Genomic DNA, 20,603 nt, shown 5'->3' with positions numbered 1-20,603 from the left:
CACCTCGCCCGCGCGCTAACAGGCAGGCATATCCACGCAGGCGCAGTAGAGACTTCCTCCTCTTTCTCCATCCTCCAACGGCTCTAGTGACATTCCCCACTCCTGGGACTACAGTTCCCAGCGCCCTCCTTGCCTTAATGCACGCGGTTTACGTCACGGCGACACGTCACTGAGCGAGTCCTCTGTAACCGAGCCTAGCGCGGTATCGTTGGGAGGGAGGGAAGAAAATCGTTTCCTTTCTGGTTCTCAGTGCGGGTGTGGTAGTTGGAGGCGGCCTAACGGGGTTGGGAAGCGTCGCGTCCCAAAGCGTCAGCGGTAGCCCTTGGCATGCTGGGAATTGTGGTTCTGCCGTAGCCGCCATGAAACCAATCAAAGAGAAGCGAGTCAAGGGCAATTTCCCAGGCGGAGGTCGGCTTCCAGGGAAGAGAGGCCGGGGGTGGTAGGGTGACGCACCTTTAAGGATTGCAGCCAAAGTAATGCTCAGTGGTAGTTGCAAGTCGTTCTATCCAAAAAAGGGGACACTGAAAAGCTGCGAGGAGTTTGTAAATAGCGGAAGCAAGTGACACCTTCCACAAAAGCGTTGCAATGTATATTCTCGCTTGCTAGGGAGAATTCTTTTCAGCAGCCTTGCTTGTCCTCCCAACTGGCCATTCTGCTCCGTTCTGGTTTTTCAACGGAGGGCAGAGCTACGCCAGGTATACAAAGAACCCTGGGCACCATGGTTTCCCCTCACAGACCACCCTTAACAAACTACAGTTCCCTGGATTAATGAAGGAGGCGTGTGGTGTGGACCTGTTGCCCATCCCCTGCCAAAATTGGGTCCCTTGATATAATATTTGCCCCCCTGAAAATCTTTGGATTTGAGCATATGGATGTCTCGCTTCCCGGTGACCCCATTTTGGTTCTTCTCTCAGTGGCATTCAAGCCACCTAAGTTCACTTCTAGAATAAGTCATCCCTGAACTTGCAAGGTGTCATTCAATCATCCACAGTTCCACACCAAATCAAGTACGATACAGTCCACAGTATGCAAGGGATCTCCTTTGGAATGTGCAAGCAGTGTACCTTGAGAGAACTATAAACAAAACGTGCACTTGTGACATAGTTTTATTGAAGGTGTATGTAGTCAACAACCTTTTAAGATCTGGTACCAATATCCGAGGCTATCATGCCTAGTTCTAAATGCCTTGGGGCTGTTTGTTTGAAGAATGGGTAAAAAATCTCTCTCAAAAGCAAGCTCACATTTAAAAACAAAAAAATCAGAAATTGTCGTGTATGGTTTTGACACCCATAAAGGAATCCAGTGGATTTTCAACTTAACTTTTTATTATGTGATCATCAAAACTGGTTATAGGTATTTTGTGTGGCTTTGGATCCCTTTGGTCAGATACAACTCTGGTGACCACTATTTATGCCTTTGTCATTTTAAAGGTTAACTTCTGAAATACACTCTGTGTGGTATTGGCTTTTACTATCTGTGCTCATTTTGTGGAGGCTCATTTTATGATAATGGGACTATGTCAGCATCTTCGTTTTTGTCTGTAAGGGACTAAATGGCTTCCCATGCCCATCCCTAAGTTTGGCTAACAGTTCTTTCTTAACAGTAGTATCTGTAGAACAACATGAGGACTGTCACCCAATTAAATAAATCTTAATCATGTTTTATTTAGTTGATCCAGAAACCCTGTATTCCAGCTATACTAGGGGAGTGGTACTGAAGAATATGCCACCACTATACTGGTAGAACAGCTGTCATATCCTATATTAACTTGACGTTCTCCTAATATAATCATAGTTATCTGTATATTTTTCCCAATACACACATTTTTGCAAAACAACTTTCCATTATGTATATGTTTGTATATTATTCTACAAATATGTCATTTTTATGTACACTTTACCCTAGAATATGTATGCATATATACATTACCTGGCAGCATACATTTAAAGCTCTCTTATACCACTTCAACAGTCTCAGCTTGCCCCAAAGAATTGTGGAGTGGGATAACAATCGCTGGCTGCAACATCATACAACCTCTCCACAAAGAAATAAGAGTGAAGGCTCAGAAAAATTGTTACAGTAAAGCAACCTACAACAAACTTTGTGCAAGCAAATTGGGATGAATGCTCAATAAGCAGGTCATCTGGAAAGAACATCTGTCTCCAAAAGTGGCCAGCCCAGTTCCTCGGAGAAATATAAAAGCAGATACTGATAGTGATAGAAATCACTTTTTCTCCATCACTTGGTAAGTCAAAATTTACCAAGGAAGTTCATTTTCAACTATCATGGTATGAAGCCATATACATATTTTTCCTCCATTATTTTAGAGGGATGTTCTTGGAGACTGTCTCTTTGGAAGGTTGCCAGATTGCTTTTAATACAAGACCTATTTGTGTGAGATATGGGGGAAAGGAATTGAAGCAAAAGAGGACTGGAGGATGGAATGTATGGGTAGTGACTGTAAACAAATATTCAATTCCTAATAGAAAAATAATACTTTCTTCTTTGTCATTTAAGAATCAGTGGGATTTTTGCTCCATCTTGAGATGTTAAAACCTGACGTGGCCATGGCATATTGAAAGATGGCAGAATACTACAGATTGCCATGCTGCTGCTGCTGTTCCTTAAATAGAAATCCGCACTCTTGTCCAGGTTGTCCATAGCTAGACAGTGAAAGATGACTGTGTTTCTCCTTGGGGAGCTCAGCTTGTCTTTTTCTGAACTGTTCTATCTACTCTTTCTTCAAGCTATACAGTCCAATAGATTGTTTATGCTAGTATCCCTTTATCTGGGAGATAATAGCTAATAAAAGCTGTTTGCACTATTCATGGCCTTGAGCAGCTGTCAGATTTTGAAAGGTGGTGTTGGCTTTGGGAAATAACTCTAAACAACTAAGGGTTTTTGCTGTGTGCTACTACTGTCCTAATAAGAAATGGACAGCTAAGCCCTCAAATATATGCACTGTCTGGGTGGCAACACTCAGCCTGACACAGTGATCAGCATTACACAGATCACTGCTTGTTGCAACATCTGGATACTTTACATGTTTATAATCCAGAAATGTTGAGTGAAACAATGGACCTACACATACACACACACCCTGCTTTTTTCTGGGGGTACACATACCCTTAAACATTTTGTGAATCTTTGTACTTTTGTCCATGTACTATATTTATTTTCCCCGATTTTAACTATAAAATGGTGACTTTCTTGAGTCAAAATGAGAGTACCCCTAAACATTTTTTAGAAAAAAGCACTGCATACAACACATACACAACTTCCTCTTACTCAGACATATATGTTTGTACTCAATGATCTGAACTTTCAAAAAAAAAATGATCTGAACTTTCACTAATTTATACTTATTTTTCAATATGGCATGAATAAGTCATCCATTATTGGATTACTGCAATGTGTTATACGTGGCACTGCCCTTGAAGATGATCCAGGAACTTCAGTTAGGACAGAATTTGGCAGCGAGGTTGCTGAAGGGGGTTAAACTATCAGAACATGGTTTACCAGTCCTCATTTGCTTATATTGGTCACCACTACATTTCTAAGCCCAGTTCAAGGCACTAGTTTTAACTAATAAAGCCATACGTATATGGTTTGGGACCCCAGTATCTGAAGGTACCCAACTTACCGTACGAGACTATCCAGATCTTAAGATCATCTACATTACAAGATGCACTCTTCAGGATGCCACTTCCTGCTGAAATTTGAATGGTGATGAGAGAGAGAGAGAGATCTTCCTTATTTGGAACGTTTTTCCCTAGGAAACATCACTGCATCTTTTCAACAACAGGCAAATGCTATTTTTGTTAATATATTTTAAGAAGCATGATATTGAACTAGTTTCCTCCATCCTCAGAAGATGAAAACATGATAGCGGTTTTCAAATTTTCTATTATACAGATATAGATATATATGTGTATATTTTATTTTATTGGACTTAAGGAATTGTTACCTTCTCATCTATTAAATCTTTTCCTGCTGTCATGGGCTTTGCAAGGCACGTGAAGTCCTAGGAATTGAGGTACACTGGTCTTTTTTATTTTTAATTTAATAATTTTTATTAAGTTTCCATTTACCAAATCAAACATATCATACCAATTAATCCAAATTATAACAATACAAATCATAAAATCCAATTATTTTCCAAATTATAAATTTTTGTGGGGGGTACCCATGCTCCGAGATCGGTAGGAGTCCAATCATCTGTATTTCTGCTGCTTTGATGTTTACAATGATGTTCTCAATCCCATCTTCTCATCCTTGTCGTTACTCATTTTCCTTTTCAGTCACCTCCGAGTTGTCTCCAGGTACACTGGTCTTAGAGTCCACACCACTCCTAAATTAATTTAAGCCCTTTAGTGGCATATGCATGTGTGTGTAACGGGGGGCTATATTACAACCTGGGCAGAACAACCCTACCCTTCAAGGGAGAGAAAACGAGGCAGACAATCCACCAGCTTCACAACCCTGATTGGCTTGCATGGCAGAAAGTGGGGGCACATGCGCATCCCCCCGCCCCCCCCCTGTTGCCAACTTCCTAAAAAAAGTTCAACAACTTTGGCTATGCCCATGTCGCCTGGGATACATTTGCAAGGTCCATGGGGTTGTGGCCTGAGCCACAACCTGCTGGGAAAATATTGGGAGCTTGGTCTTCTGAACACCTTGTATTATTAGTATTACTATTTCTGCTCTTACAATTTACTGTATTTATTAGCCACCTTTTCTGGGCAGCATGTAACAAAACCAAAACAAAACCATACAGTTCTAAAAATGCAGTTCTAAAATGCAGTTCTAAAAGCTGAATTAAAATAATCCGTATAAGACAGAAAGCTGAAAACCATGCTAAACAGCAAAATCCACTATCTTCCAGAAAAGTAAGAGGGGGTAAAATAATGAAAATTTAAAAGCCAGTGAAAATAAAAAGGTATCTGCTTGGCACCAAAAAAGACATGAAAGATGGTTCCAAGTGAACATTCCATAAACAAGGAATTGCTGCTGAGAAGGCCTTTTCTCCTGTGACCACCCACCGTATTTCAGCTTGCAAGGGCATTCAGAGAGGGGTATCTGAATATGAGCTCAGGGCATGGAAGAGGCATGCCAACTGCTTCATTTAAGGCAATGGTTGTTAGATGAATCTGTTTAGAATCTGTATAATGAATCTGTTTAGAATAATTATATGCCTTGAAATATACTTGAAGGAGTTTCTTTCAACAATTAGTACCAAAAGTCAGATTAAGCACAGCCATTCACTTTATAATATTGCTCTTGATGATGATGATTATTACCCTGCCTTTTTCCTGATCGGACACTGACACAACAGAGGCAGAGAAAAAAGACTTTGTGACTGCCTGCACTGCCAAAGAATAGACTCTAGCCTGTGTTCAGTCACACTCATTCTGAGTTTTTTTTTGTTTTTTTTTGGCCAAACCATGACCAAACATAGGTAAATGTTGAGATCTGAGGGTTGTGGTTTGGTGTGTGTGTTTTGGAGTTGGTATTAAAGGAGTTTACTTACAGTAATAATATGGGTAACCTTATAGGCAGGAGGAATTTGTAGAAGACAACCAATTTAAAGGGGTAATATTTTTCCAGGTTTTCCTGGCATCACTTTATTCTGGAATACTGTATTGAGGAGGTACCATACTGAGCCCATGTAGAATAATATTGTTGGTCCTCATTCTCATTCTGTCCCTCATCTCCTTTCCCTTGGAACTCTGCATTCATTCTTTATGTGGCCATGCTTAGAATTCACACATGGATTGGCCAACATAAGGAAGCTCAGCTGATTCCTTCAGCTTTCTCTTTCCTCTTGGGAGGTATAGGTGATATCATGTGGAAGAAGGAGCTGACCTCTGTCCTCCTAAACTTATCACAAGGTCTTGCTTGGCTTGAGCTCAGTGGGATAGCACTGCACCCAGCCTTTTGGCAGATCAATGCTCAGCAAGTGTACATTGTTGGCATCTGTCTTGAGAGGCAATGGAAGAATGCACTATTAGGGGTAAAGTCAAACCTGCTGTGGCTGTAGAGACCAATATGCGAGAGACATGTTTTATTGCAGTTGGGGCAGATGAAGGCATCTGATTTCGCTGTTACAGATGCACCATGGCATTTCCTTTCTTTTCACTCCTCCCAGCAGTCATTTCTCCTCTGGTCACTGCTGTGGATACCTGAGCTGGCTGTCTCCAGCTTGCCTGTGACCTATGCATGAACTTGATGTGGTCCAGCTGTTCTACAGTGGGGAGAGTTGGGAGTTAGCTTGCCCCTCTCCACTGTTTTTTGGTCATGGCATCATTGCTATAGATTTTTCTCCACCCTTCAACTGCATCCTTGAACGTTTGCACACAGAGACCAAATATGATATTGTGAGATTTTCAATTACATTTTGAGAGCTGGAAATCCTTGAAACAAGGAAAAATTGCTACATCTTTATATAAGCAGTAAGCCATAACTCAATGGCAGAGCATGTGCCTTGCATGCAAAAGACCCCAAATTCAATCCTTGGCGCCTCTATGTAGGCTGGAAACCCTGTCTGCAGGGTTTCTGTCTGCAACCCTAGAGAGTCAGTGTAAATAATACTGAGCTAGTTAGACCAATAAGGCAGCTTTTTAATGATTTTCTGCTCCACTAGATTAGGGTAATAGTCTCCATTGGGTAAGAATGTTTTTTTCCCCACCTTGTGGACAGATATTTTTTTATTACATGTGAGGGATATTGATTGCAGTGAACGCAGGTCTCAGCCTATAGAGATAATTTGTCAGCAACTGCCCTTTGTGCTATAGCTCCTCTGGCTCTTAAATAGGTGATGAAAAGTATTTGTGGAGCATCTGACAGACTAATCACAATGTTAGGTGGAGCAACTTTAATAATTACTGTATGAAACACGTTTCACACGCAGCTTCCGGAGTGTTAAGACGGCACCCAAGAAGAGCATGCTGGATCAGGCCAATGGCCTATTTAAACCAGCATCTGTTCTCAGAGTGACCGACCAGATGGCTGTGGGAAACCTCCAAGCAGGATTTGAGCACGAGAGCACTCTCCCCTCCTGGAGCTTCCAGCAAGCGGTATTCAGAAGTATTGCTGTCTCCAGCTGTGAAGGCAGAGCATAGCCATCATGGCTAGTAGCCATGGATAGCTCTCTTCTCCATGAATTGGACTAATTCTCTTTTAAAGCCATCTAAGTTGGTGGCCATCACTGCCTCCTGCAGGAGCAAGTTCCATCGTTTAACTATGTGTTGCATGGTGAAGTGCGTCCTTTTAACTGTCTGGAATCTTCAAACATTCAACTTCCCTGGATATCCACAAGTTCTAGTGTTATGGGGCTGAGGAAGTCCTTTTCTCTATCCACTTTCTCCATGCCGTGCACATTTGGGATTAATATGCTGATTATTTAACGCAAATGCTATCTTGGCAGTAATATTCAGCTTAGCCACAAGGTGGGAGAACTGTTTAACTTATAAATCTGACTTAGCTTAAACTTTGTATGAAATCTACACATATGCCTGACATTATTCAATGGCTATTCTAATTGCAAAGCTACATGATGACGGCATTTAGAGAGACCCATGTATGCAGGAGCCTCAGATCTCCCACCATAGAGGAGATGGCTCTTGCACTCAATAACCTCCGCTGGGTTGTAGAGAGATCTCCACACCCAGGAGAGGAGCCTGAGAGAGGATTCAGATGCAACACAAGTGGAAGGGCAGCAAGAAACACCCGTGTCTTGAACAATATGCAAAACAGCACACAGCCTTCCTTCAACATTAATACTTTTCAGAATTTTGCAACGCAGTTCTCTACCCCAATGTGTAGAAAATGCATATATTAACAAAGATAGCAGAAAAAATGCATAGCCTTAGGGAACATTGCTTTGCAAAAGAATTGTACCTTCAGTAAAATTGCAGACAAACACGTAGATTGGAGAAAATTGCACTAAGATGTTGATTCATTTCCATGATTAATTTTAAGGGGGGGGGAGATTAACTAATGTGGAAATGTGTAGAATTGAATTTAAGACTGGAAAAATGAGATGGAGACAAACTGAAATGGTCAAGTTTGCCCATCTGTAAACCCCATGTAAACAATGATAAGATTATACTGTCAAGACATTAGCAGCAGAAACTCACCAAGCAAATTCCCTGTTTGGTTTCAGAGCTAAAGCTGAAATCAGACCCCATGACATAAGATGTGCAGTGAATGAACTGTGATTCGTTGTTATCGTGCTGTACTTGTCTGCTCCTGCCTTTGCAAAATAGCTCCCTGGGACATTTGTAAAAGGCTTTATAAATAAAAGCTATATTGTATTGTACCCCCAATCTCCCTCTGGTACTTAAAAGACATTTTATCTATTAGGAAATCTTATAACCATAATGTGCCAAACAGATAGACTGTACGTGATAAAAGACCTGCAATAACCAAGGTAGGTGCCACCCTGGGCTTTCTTAACCTTGTTGTCCATGCACAAACCCGCTCCAGCAGAGCCAGCAGTTGTGTTCATAGCAAAGGTTCCTACATGTTGGTTGAGGCAATTGATATTCAGCAGCTGGCTTTGGGGTTTTGTTTTGTTTTTTAACCAAGTTTAGTACTACTTCTAACCCTCTGTGTGGATCCTCATAGGGTGCTTTCAAACAGGGGCTTAATATGCAGGCAGATCACTGAGATACCATTGTTGAGATACCTGTAACTCAACTTGGCTTAATTCCTCCATTCCCAAACTGCTGCCATTTTAGCTAAAGTAGACAGTGTTTGTAGTAGACAAGGATGCTTGATGTCATAGGACCTATATGCTTACGAAGGTTGTGTGCCACCTCCAGTCTCTGCTGAGTGGTAGCAAGATTCCAGGCGGTTACAGGGTTGTGTTTCCATTGGGAATTCAGGCATGTCAGAAAGTGTGGCGCTTTAAAATACATGGTTTATTTTACACCTAGATACTGCACACCTGGGTGGAGGAAGAGAGTTCACAGCATTACATCTCAAGCGGGGCTTCTTCCCCACAGCAGTGCAGCTTTGCAGTTCAAGGAATCCTGCACACCATTCTTGTTCTTCTGTCCCAACCTGCCAAGATAGTTCTGGTAAACAGGTATGGTGGGTTCGTTGTAATGGTCTTATGCTGTGTGGGAATGTTTGGAGAGGCAAAGAGGAATGCAGGGGACCTTCCTCTCCACAAATGGAGTCTATCAGACCTTATTCCTCTGATTAACTGTTGTGTTGACATTGGCGGAGTAATTCATGTGCAGAATGTGTGAAACCATAATCACCTCCTGATGCATGTGAAGATGCTGTCTGAAAAATGTGTGTGACAATGGGAGCAAACCCTAGGCTATGGCTTCTAGATTATTATTAACAGTAAAGGACGAACCCTGTTCTTAAAAGGTAAACTGGTTCTTATGCCAGTCTGTAAAAAATACATTTTCTGAGAACCAGTGCAACATTGAAAGTACTAAATGGGATGGAAGAGTTGCCTTGGACTATATTGCAGAGAGGAAGGGTATTTGTCGTGTGTTGTGAATTTTTGCTTGCTTAGGAGTTGAACTTGCAGTTTATGATGAGAAGATATCTCATTAATCAGGAATAGGCATGGGAGAATCAGAATATTGTTTATTTGTTTAGATCATGGATCATTCATGACACACCCTGTATGTTTCTCCCATGGATAAATAAGAAAGGAGGGGGGAGACAGAAAGGAAGGAAATGATTTTGCATGGTTAAGCAGCCACTCCCCTTCGGTTCTGCTAAAAGTGGCAGCCTCCTGCAGCTGTTTTCGTTTTTTAAAAAATTGGGAGACAGTTACACCCATCCCAAGTGTAATATCTAGTTTGGCCTGAGTCATGCAAAATTGCTACCCTCTCAGAGCACAGATCTCATACTCTATACAAAGCCAGCATAATTGTTACCAACTTAGCTATCATAAACAGACATTTGATTTGCCGGTCTATATTGCCGTCTCAATACCAAAAAGGAAGATTAAAAAATGCTACTTCCTGCTTTCGTGATATGAGGCTCTTTAAGTCCAATGCTGTGGATGTGACAGAATTGGGGGGGGGGACACTCTACATGTTCCCTAATCTATGACAGCAGTTGGAGACACTTCCTGTTCATTTAGCATTTTATCCCAACTCCTCAAAACAGTCTTTTCCCTGGAATTCTGATTTCCATCTGAATTTAACCATTGTCTCAATTACATGGAGAATCTGAAATCCTCTTAAACTTACAAGTGTGAACTGATTCCCAACCAGCATCATATATATCATTTCAACTTTCCACCTTTAATTTCCTTAACCTAGCCCATCAATTAAATCCAAAAGATAATGATACATTATTTTGTGAATATTTCACTTCTATCCTCAGACAACCTGGTCCATCCTATGCAGTGGAGGCTGCCCGACCACCACCAATCTATCACTAGGGATGGAGGAGAAACATGATTCAGTTTGCACTTGAAGGTGAGCTCACCTAATTTGCACTTTCCAAAACAATACATGGACCAAAGCACAGCCATTCTATGAAATTTGCACTTCTCTGAAATTTGTAATGCAGTTTTCCAGCCAAGTAACGTATACAAAAAATGCATGTGCTAGGGCGAAGTGTGCATAAACACACACATATTAGTGGAAAAATATATAAAAATGCATTACGTTAGGGGAAATTGCTTTGCAAAACTGCATATTGGGCAGAATTGCACACAAAATGTGTGTAGTCGGAGAAATAAAATAGTAAGGAATTTTCATGAGGATTTTTAAAAATTACAAACTGGTGAGGAAATGTGCAGCACTGAACTTCAGATTGGAGAAATGAGAAACTGAAAGAAATTGAAACCACCAAATTCACCTACTGTTAGGTTTCAAGGGGTTGCTCGTGCGCAAGCAGGCAAATCTCTCCCTGGCTAGCTGCTAATGTAAACTTTATCTGTCCGGAGAGCCACTCACCCGTGGCTGACTCAATCGCTGGCAGAATTAGTCTCTTTTCCCCTTCTTTAACCCAGCAGGGATGAGAATGAGGAGGACAAAACTAGAATTACTTGGCCCTACCACTGGTCACTGACTGTTGAGCTCCCTGCTTTCCACACCACCAGCCTCCAGGACCACCAGCCACCACTGATTCTCTTCCTTGTAAAATTCCACTGCAAAGCTGATGGATCTAACAAAGTGCTGTTTTCTTCCCTTCCCTTTGCTCCAACAAATCCTCACTAAGTTTCTCAACCTTTATGGAGGGGCAGGGGGGCAGAGGTAGACACATTTATCTTCACCATTAGAGATACATATCTTTGTTGGCACGATCAGGTGGGAAATTTCTCAGGTAAGGAAGGAACTAAACTAATTCAAGGCCATTTTAGACATGGCACGGGAGATCTGTAATCAGCTCTTGACTTCAACCCACCACACTCCCCCTTGCTCTTAGCTGCAGAGAGGGCAAAGGTGGGTTCAGTATGAGTATGTGTTGTTTTCCCGTTTCATGGCTAATAGCCGCTGGGAATAGGGGAAATTAGAAGGGAGGAAAATAGCACCAGAGGAAAGGGTTGGTATCCCCTCTTCTTAGCACTGTGGCCGCAGTTCAAAGCTTCTATCACTTGCATATGCCTTTATAACAACAACAACAACAACAACAACAACAACAACAACAACAACAACAACAACAACAACAACGGGATGAAGACTTCAAGAAATCCAATCTCAGACCTAGTTGGGACCTCAGTCATTGTGGGCTGGGCTTATGTCCAGACGTAGGTGGAGGAGCTTGTATACCTTAAGGATAGCAATTTTTAAAATTGGATATAATGCGGTCACAGCAGTTAATGGCAAAACACTATTTAATTTCATCTGGAATTGGTTCCAGACTCCAGCAGGGGATGTATTTACCATTCAGGTTCTAGAATTACATCATTCTTATAACTGAACAGAGATAATACTAAAGAGCTGGTCCCATAAAGCATGACTTAACAATTTATTTTGGCTGAATGGGTATGAGGATTTATTGTCCTGCTTGCAAAAGAGGCCAGCTGATAAATCCATCCTAAGTAGATAAGCTATACAAATTCACTTGAAAGGAATGCTTTAAATCTCTCATCTACTTCAGGTTACAGAATTGACCAGCCAGAATTGACCAGCATTGCCTCTAGATAGGATGCTGCAACCTGCCCAGTGGGAAAACAGCATAGAATTAGGCTGCATTTTTGTTTACAGTGGTTAAAAACTGATGTAACACTTCTTTGAAGGTTACCTCATGTTAGTTTGTTCCCCTCTGGAATTCACTTACTTGTGAATTCAATTACCTTTCCCTGTTATTGGACAAATAAATGAAGGAGAGACCTTATGCCTAAGAAACATCCACAGCATGCATTTAAAGCACATTCAACTCACATTTAAAGCACTTGGTTTCACTCAAAGAATCCCAAGAACTCTCGTTTTCTCCTCAGAGAGCTACAGTTGCCAGTAACCTTAACAAACTACAGTTCCCAGGTAACCAAGGAAGCAGCAAGTTGCCAGCTGTGGTCTCTGCAAAGTATCTCTTATCTTTAAGAGTTGTAAAAGATAACATTTTGCCAGCTTCTTACCCCCATTGACTGGATTTCACATATTAAAGTGACCTGTCATGGAAGGCTAAGAGGACACATTGGTCAAAAAGCTAGACAAGAACTTTATTATCCCTCTCAGACAAGAACAGAGACAGGAAATTGTATACTCCACCCAGAAATAACCCAGGCCAGCGCCACCTAGTGCCTAACTATAATCACACTATCCACATGAACTAATCAAGCGGTTCTGCCCCACCTGCAGCTTCTAGTTTCCTTCCCCTTCTTGCTCTTAAGTCCCACATATGGTTCCAATCTTTTTTTTTTAAAAAAATCAAGACAGGAAACAAAGCAAGGTGAACAGTTTCCTAATTAAGATCCAGTCTCCTTTGCCGGCTAATCCTCTCTCTGTGCTTATTTTATTTCTGGATAGCTGCAGGAAAGCAGACCAAAACTTCCACCTTTATTTTTATTAAAAGTTCCTGATTACACTGTGTGTCTGTCTGTGGAAAGCTAGTCCCTGGAGCATTTCCATTTTGCAGTTCATGCCATGTTGCGGCTGAGATTTAACAGCCTAAGCCTATACTTAAGCAAGGGGCAAGCAGAGGGCAGAACTCCCCTGCAGTGCTACTCTATTAGCTTCAGTGAATGAGGTCCCTGTGTATGAGTCTTGAGACCTCACACTGCCTAATAAGTGTTCTCCGCATAATGTCTGGGCCTGAGCTGCGGCTGGATTTGGAGGACTACAAACACATATTCCTCATGGGAGTCTCAGGAGACTTTCACAAGCTGCTTTCCTAATCAGAGTTGATGTGGTGTGTAGTCTAAATTCAGCTCAGGTATCACTTTAACCAGCCATGTCTGCTGTGCTTTTACAAACCGCCTTCTGTTTCTTCCCTGTTGCACACAATTTCTTCCTGCCACCAATATATTCTCACAGAATCATAGAGCTAGGTCATCTGTTCTGTTGCTGCCACCACTCCACTTGATGCAGGAAACCCAGAGCTACAGCATTTCCAATAAATGGCTGCCCAGCCTCTGCTTGAAGACCTCCAGTGAGGGAGAGCCCATCACCACTTTAGGTAATTGGTTTCCATGTTGGACTGCTCTTACTGTTCAGCAACATCTTCTAATGTTCAACCCAAATCTCACCTCCTGTAACTTAGGTCCATCAGATCTAGTCCTGCATTCTGGGGCAGGAGGAAACAAATATTTGCCCCTTCTACAGTGCCAACTCTTCTAGTATTGTAACAGTGCTATTATGCCCCCTCTCTCAGGTACACGCTGCACACACTAGCCTATTTGTAGCACACAAAAACATTGTTTTTCTTAATCTAGAATCATTCATGCTTTTCCTTACCATGCTGCTTTCAATCTACAGTGGACGCTCGGGTTGCGAACGTGATCTGTGCGGGAGGCACGTTCGCAACCCACAGCGTCGCATCTGCACACGCGCGTGTTGCTATTCGGCGCTTCTGCACATGCATGAGCACTGAAACCCGGAAGTAACCTGTTCCAGTACTTACGGGTTTGGCACGGTGCGCAACCTGAAAACGCGCAACCCAAAACGTCTGTAACCCAAGGTATGACTGTAGTTTGAGTCCAGGTTCTGCCATCTACAAAACTGGGTTAGGTTACTTTGTATGTATTTTGAAAACCATGCAATCCATATATTCTCCAGGCTAAGTGTATCCAGTTCTTTCTGCCTTTCTTCACTGACCATCTTTGTTGTCCTTCTCTGAACCCATTCCTATTTGTTTATGAGTTTTTTTGAAGTGCAGTGGCGAGATCTAGACACAATATTCTCAAATGGATTCATTTCCTAAATTCTGGGGTGTTTTTTTAACAATATAAACAACTAGTATGCTCACAGTTTTGTTCTGTAAGGTCACAACTCAAAATTTACATCTGAATGTGGATATGACAAGGGTAATAATATACCCTCTTGACCCTGAGCCAACCTGATACAGTCCACAGTATAAGACATTGGGGAGGAAGAAACTCAGTTGCAATGGACAGGATAGTCTTTAGTGATTTTGCACCTCCAATCAGCCCAAGTTGGACCTTGTGTGGTGCAGTTGCACTGGTAATAATAGTCCATGCCACAGATCACATTGTTGTTGTTTTTTGCCTTGCACAGCAGTTTAAAGGATCAGGTTATTTTCTGCCCAACCAAATAAAATATTTTTTTACAAACAGACAAACCTTAAGCTAAGGATGATACATACTTTGGCAGATACTTGCAAAAACAAAACTCAGACTCGTGTTTCTCTTCTGAAAAAGGCTTTGAATGTTCACTGTATAAACATTATGTGCTGCGATAAACAGCACAGTCCTAAGCACATCTACTCAGAGATGAGTTCTATTGATGTCAATGGGTTTTACTCCCAGGTAAGAGGTGTAAGATTGCAGCCAAATACACACACACACACACACACACACACACACACACACACACACACCAGAACTTCACTTCTCTGGGGCTTATGTTTTGTAGAATTCATGCTCTCCTGAAGTAAGAGGATATTATTAAATCATTCCGTCAAGTGCACATAAGGCATTGAAGCCAAAGAAAATAAGGGAGGAGCATCAAAGGACGTGCTGTGTGTGTTTCACAGGCAGTTTTATAAACATCCTTTCCTTTCAGTCTCCAGATCTGGAGTAAAATGCTAGCACATCAGCCAGCACATCAGCTGCAGCTGAGCATGACTGGTAAGTGAATTGCATCTCTTTGAAGAAATGCTCAGATCTCTCCGATCCATTTTAAAATCTGAAGTTCTAGAGAGATGTGAGGAAATATTTTTTGATTTCTAGCCTGTTGGGTTACTTACAGTATGTAAGTTTGGAGAAATGATGGCCCTCAAGAGATGTTGCTGGACTCCAGCTCCTGTCAGCCCCAGCTGGCATGAGCAGATGAGCAGACATGATGGGTGTTGCTCAACAACATCTAGAGAGCCACAGATTCCCTATCCTTGGCTTACAGCATTATTTTGGTCTGATGTGAGACATTCATTGTATACTGCAGTGCTGGAAATGTGGGCATTCATCCTGATTTGTTGGAGGGAATGGTAGATTATATTGTGTCAAGCCAAGGGCTATCCCACACTTTCCACTCCATTTTCCTGTTACTGTACACATAAAGTACAGTGTTTTGGGGAAACGGGTTTTTTACGCAACGTCCCCCCCCCCAACCACTATAACTGTGTGACCAGAGTTTGTTGATACACGATTGTCACTATTTTCAAGTGGGATTCAATTTGGAAGCTCCCTATGGCTAAAAGAAACAGGGAGGACCAAGTCACAGTGTTTTGCTCCCCCCAATTCCTGGTCCTTAGTCCCCCTGTTCTGTGACTACAACACACACTTTCCGGCACCAGAACACGCCATTTCCCTAACGGCAAAGAGGCGCAATTGCATTACATTGATTACATTAGCTTGCAGTGAATGGATTTTCTTGTTGCAGGCAGAAACAGGTTTTATTTAGTTCAGTTCTGCAAGTAACAGGAAGTTAATCCAAGGCCGCTATCAAGCAGGGATGGGGAATCTGAGATCCTCCAGAGGTTGTTGGACTTCAGCTCCCACCGTTCCCAGCCTGCGAGGCCAACAATGGTGTAAGCAGGGATGATGGGATTCATAGTCCAGCAACATCTGGGGAGCCATGGGGTAGCACTCAGTAGATTTCCCATTGAAATTAAGGCACTTAATTTAGGCTTGAACCCTTGAACCCTTATTATTTGTTAAATTTATAATATATATACTGCCCTTCATCTGAAGATTTCAGGGCAGTTTACAATATAAAATCACAGCAAAATCCCATTGACATGCATAGGTTACACTGTTAGCCATCTTCATGAATTTCAGTGGGTCTACTCTTAGTAAAACATGGACATTTTTATTCCTCAATGGCAGTCCCTCCAGAGCCCCCCAATTTAGCATGGTTTTCTCTGTCCTGGTTCATTCTGGACACAGAGAACACCATTTTTAAGTTGGGAGCTTCAAGGATGCTTCCTTCTGATCTTCTGGCCCGCAGGCTGGGCAGGGCAATTTCACAGTTTCTTGCCCCCTTGCAGGAGGGTGTAAATGAACCATATAAATGGCTGAGGTGATCTGCTGCCTTAATCACTCATTAGAGCCCATAGTTAAATTTGGAAAGAAGACAGCTATTAGCATGGTAGGTACCATGGAAACAAAACTCTCCACTAATGAGAGTTGCCACTTCCCTGTTTAGGGGGAGTGCAGTGCATGGGGGGAAATGAGAAGAGGAACGCAGAGAGGGAAGCATAGGGTGCACTGGTGGGAGGGCAGGGAGGAGCAGGCTGCAAAGGAGGAGGTGCTCAGGTGAGCAGAGCAAGATGTGAGCAACCACCCTGGTGAGATGTTATTTGCAAGGCTGTTCTCACAGAGCTCCTGTTCCACATTTCCAAGTGGGCTGAAGGTTATGTAAATAGTCTTTATTTAGAACTGACAACCACAGTGTTAGCGATGGGCAAAAAGCTATATTTGTTTTTACTTTTTGAAAGTGTAAAAATAATTATCTCCTTTTGTTCCTTCCCCCCTTTTGCTAAAGCTTAGCTCTGTTGCTCCTTTGTCTTTGAAATTGAATATATATGTGTGTGTTCCATTTCAAAGATATAGAGGCATGCAAAGATTAGGAGTTCTTCCAGACAACCTGATTATTGAGCACTAGCAAGATGTACCTGGCACTGCTCAGCAATTTGAAGGTGGGGGAGGAATAGTGTTATGAGTTTGAGGAGGAAGTAGGCTGTACTTGCCTGGATCTAGCAAGTGGTAAAATCTAATTAAGGATTCAAATTCCTGGATTAGCCAAGCTAGCTTTCTGGTGAGGTGATAGCCTAGGACCAATTAATGGGCACTTAAGGGAACAAAGAAAGTGGATCTGTGCCTCAGCTCGCCAGTAGTTGGAAAGACAAAGGCCAGAGTGGAGAGTGGCATTATGTCAGCTAGAAGGTTGAAGCAGAAAAGGCAGCAGGCTAGGGAGCCAGCCAGCCAGCCAGCCTGTGATGCTCGATTTCTGTTTGAATCCAAGGCTGCAGCTACAGGAGAAGCAAGACCTAACTGGGGTGTAAATGCTTGGAACCCCTCCATCGTAGGCTCAGGTTGTATATATGTGTAAATAAACCATATACTGTATAATAAAGACACCACAGTCTCCGCTGTGCCTCATTTCCAGAAGGAAAAACGAACCCTGGGTAAGCGCCTGGAACCCCTGGAATCTTGCACCGCTCAGAGATTGGGTTGGTGTGCAGCAATAGAGATTTTTAATTTGTGAGTTTGGGTGCTGTGCTTGCATGCGCACACACTCACACATAGCTCATACAGGGTGTTTATATGTCTTCTTATTAATAATTCGTTCATCCTATACTTTTCAGTATATTCCCAATTCTCCACAAGGTCATTTTTTAAAGGAGGGGAGATGTAGATTTGTTATGCTAGAGCAACAAAGTGCTTTAATCCAATTTAACTGCACAAACTTAAACTTTGGGATGTGCTTGAATCCCTCCCACAACATGCTGACAGTCTGGAGATGATCTAGGTAAAAATATAGCAGCTTTATTGGACAAACTGGACAAATATAGCATCAAACCTTGGGGCATATGTGGAGAAAGTTCTTCAGTACTGTTTATCATCTCTAAACTCCAACAAAGCGATGTATACTTTGTTTGTGTGCACTTGCAAGCATCCAAATGGCCTTTTGCCCACATCAGAATCAAGATTCAACATAATCTATGGAAGCAGCACCCACATTTCCCCAGACTATAGGCTAAAACCTTTTCTTCTAGTGTTGACAGTATAGCCGTGAAACATTCACATGTAAATGTTTTAACTGTCAAATACATCCTACTTACAAAGCACACAGGAAGGAAAAGGTTGAGTCATGAGGCTCACAGCTTCACTTCTTTTCTAGATTAATTCTTTCTATTAAACACATACACATGCTGATTCAACCCTAGCACAGTGTTCTGCATTGAGCAACTTCTTGTGAAGTTCATGCTACCTTTGTGTGTTTTATGAAACGTTTATTGATGTTTCAAGGTAAAGTTGATGAGTCATAAACAGGGTAGGAAATATATCTCACTCTCCTCATTTTTCCTCTGTTCAAGCTCCAGCAGCAGGAATTTTAAATATGGGCTGGCTACACATTACACTTGAAAAGTGAATGACTGCTTCCCAAAAGCCTTAGACCACTCATTCTGGACCCTCACACCTATGATTCTCTTCCCTTTTCAGCTCTTTCTCCCTTTCTCACTCCTAGGATCTCCAGGGCTACTACTGATGCAACATCTGCATTCTCAGCTCACCCTTTCTCTACCTCAGTACAAACCACCCCAGGTGAGCAGTAGGTGATGGTAATGGCACTAGTGGCAGCAGCAGAGATTGCCCTTCCTTAATGCTCTAGTGTCAAACTCAGGACAGAAGAGATGGATAAAGGACCAATAAGACCAACCTGGGTGGAAAGTTCTGAATGTCCAGCCTGCCTTATGGTAGCAGAAGACCAACAGAGAAGGGCTCTAACTCAGTAGATGAACACATGCAAAAGGTCCCAGGTTCAATCCCTGGCATTTCTGTGTTGGGATAGAGAAAGATTCCTGCCTCAAACAGTGAAGAGCTACTGCTAGACATAGCAGACTAGGAGTAACCCATGTGGTGTGCTCAAAATGTTGTTGGACTACATATCCCATCATCCATTGGGCATGTTGGCTGGGACTGCTGGGAGTTGTAGTACAACAACACCTGGAGGTCACCAGTTTGGCTATCTCTGTAATAGACAGTGCTGAGCTAGAGAGACCAATGCTTTGACTTCGTGTCCTACAGCTTTGTATGGACCTCCTCTTCACTCCATATGGAAACTATAAGAAGCAAGCCCCGAGGTATTAAGGCAAGCAAAATCCTTCATTGTATAAGGCACCAAACCAGAACTTTAGGAAACCATTGTTGATAGTTTATTCCAAACTTCAAGAGAACTAATGTTCTATCTATTCTAGCTGAGATTCAGCATCTGGATGATTATGGTTGTACAGTATGCAGGACTGTATGAAAGAAGGCTGCTTATCTGCAAACTCCGCCATCAACACAGGGCCAATGCAATCTGACTTTTGAGCTAATTGCACCTGATTATGAGACTAATAGCACAATCCTATGTGTGTTTACTCATAAATAAGTCCCATTGAGTTCAGTTGAGCTTACTTCCAGGTAAGCAGGTAGTGGATTGCACCCTAAGGCCATCTTTTGCATTCCATTTGGCCCTCTGCTGACAATTTAATGGTTTCACAGTATTTATGTCAGTATAGAATTCTGATTTCTGAATGTGCAAATGTTTTCTTGATTCTTTAAGCGGCTGCAAAGGCTTGCAATCACTCCAGATGCTTTAGCTAACAGTTGTCCTGGCATTTTTAGGTGTCCAGGAGACATTGCTGGCCATTTATATGAAAGTCTCTGTTCTAAGCTCCACATATCAACTGCAAGGGAAACCTGCATGCCTATTACTCCACTAAATCAGGAGGAGGAGGAATGAGATCCCGTGGGTTCAGCTGAGCAACAAGACAGACATCATAGCTATCATGCATGAGGACGTTGACAGCCACAACATTCCACTGATTTTCCCAGGTGTCCAGCTCTAAGATCTCTTTGGTGATAACTTCATGGCGAGCTGCAACCAAAAAAGAAAAAGAAAAATGAAATTCAACATCAACAAAGGAGTCAAGAAAGCATCTTTGATGTAAGTAACAAAGCAAAAAATTCTTTTATGTTATGCTTAGATTAAAAGGAGATATGGCAGTGACTGAAGCATGATTTGCAAACCCAATATTTGTATTCCAAGCTGTACAATGTGTCTGGAAACTCCAGGTTGTGCTGATTTGACTTAAGAATGCCAAGTCATTTTTTGCTTGGCTTATAACAAAAAACATCATTCATTGAGTATTGGTTCTCTCCTTTGACCACTGTATTGCAAAAAGAAATAAAGATCAAAAATAAACGAAAGGAAATCAATAATTTAATTTCTTATCCTCATCTATACTGAACAGGATACAAGTAACATGGGCATTCCCTGCTAGCAGGAGTT

The 20,603-nt window shown here is 42.0% G+C and overlaps 1 protein-coding gene and 1 long non-coding RNA gene across 4 annotated transcripts in view; one reads left to right on the top strand and one right to left on the bottom strand.

Moving 5' to 3' along the window:
* The first annotated feature begins 116 nt into the window (after positions 1-116).
* LOC308581690 lies at positions 117-18,882 on the top strand. 3 transcript variants are annotated; one of them, XR_014005164.1, is made up of 5 exons: positions 117-695; positions 8,940-9,091; positions 10,360-10,454; positions 15,168-15,232; positions 18,795-18,882. It is a non-coding gene; the product is annotated as an uncharacterized lncRNA (long non-coding RNA). The 3 variants fall into 3 exon arrangements; XR_014005165.1 differs by having other exon boundaries at positions 8,940-9,096; XR_014005166.1 differs by having other exon boundaries at positions 8,940-10,454.
* The window catches only part of KBTBD12 (kelch repeat and BTB domain containing 12), a 58,445-nt gene continuing 55,913 nt past the window's right edge, over positions 18,072-20,603 (bottom strand). The window contains exon 6 of the mRNA XM_081184171.1: positions 18,072-20,189. Within this exon, the coding sequence (XP_081040297.1) occupies positions 20,023-20,189 (167 nt within the window). The 3' untranslated portion in view covers positions 18,072-20,022. The remainder of the gene's footprint in view (positions 20,190-20,603) is intronic.

This window comes from Podarcis bocagei (genome assembly GCF_964188305.1).
Source record: "Podarcis bocagei genome assembly, chromosome: 2".
Lineage (NCBI taxonomy): Eukaryota > Metazoa > Chordata > Lepidosauria > Squamata > Lacertidae > Podarcis > Podarcis bocagei.
This window is presented reverse-complemented; position numbering and strand designations above follow the sequence as displayed.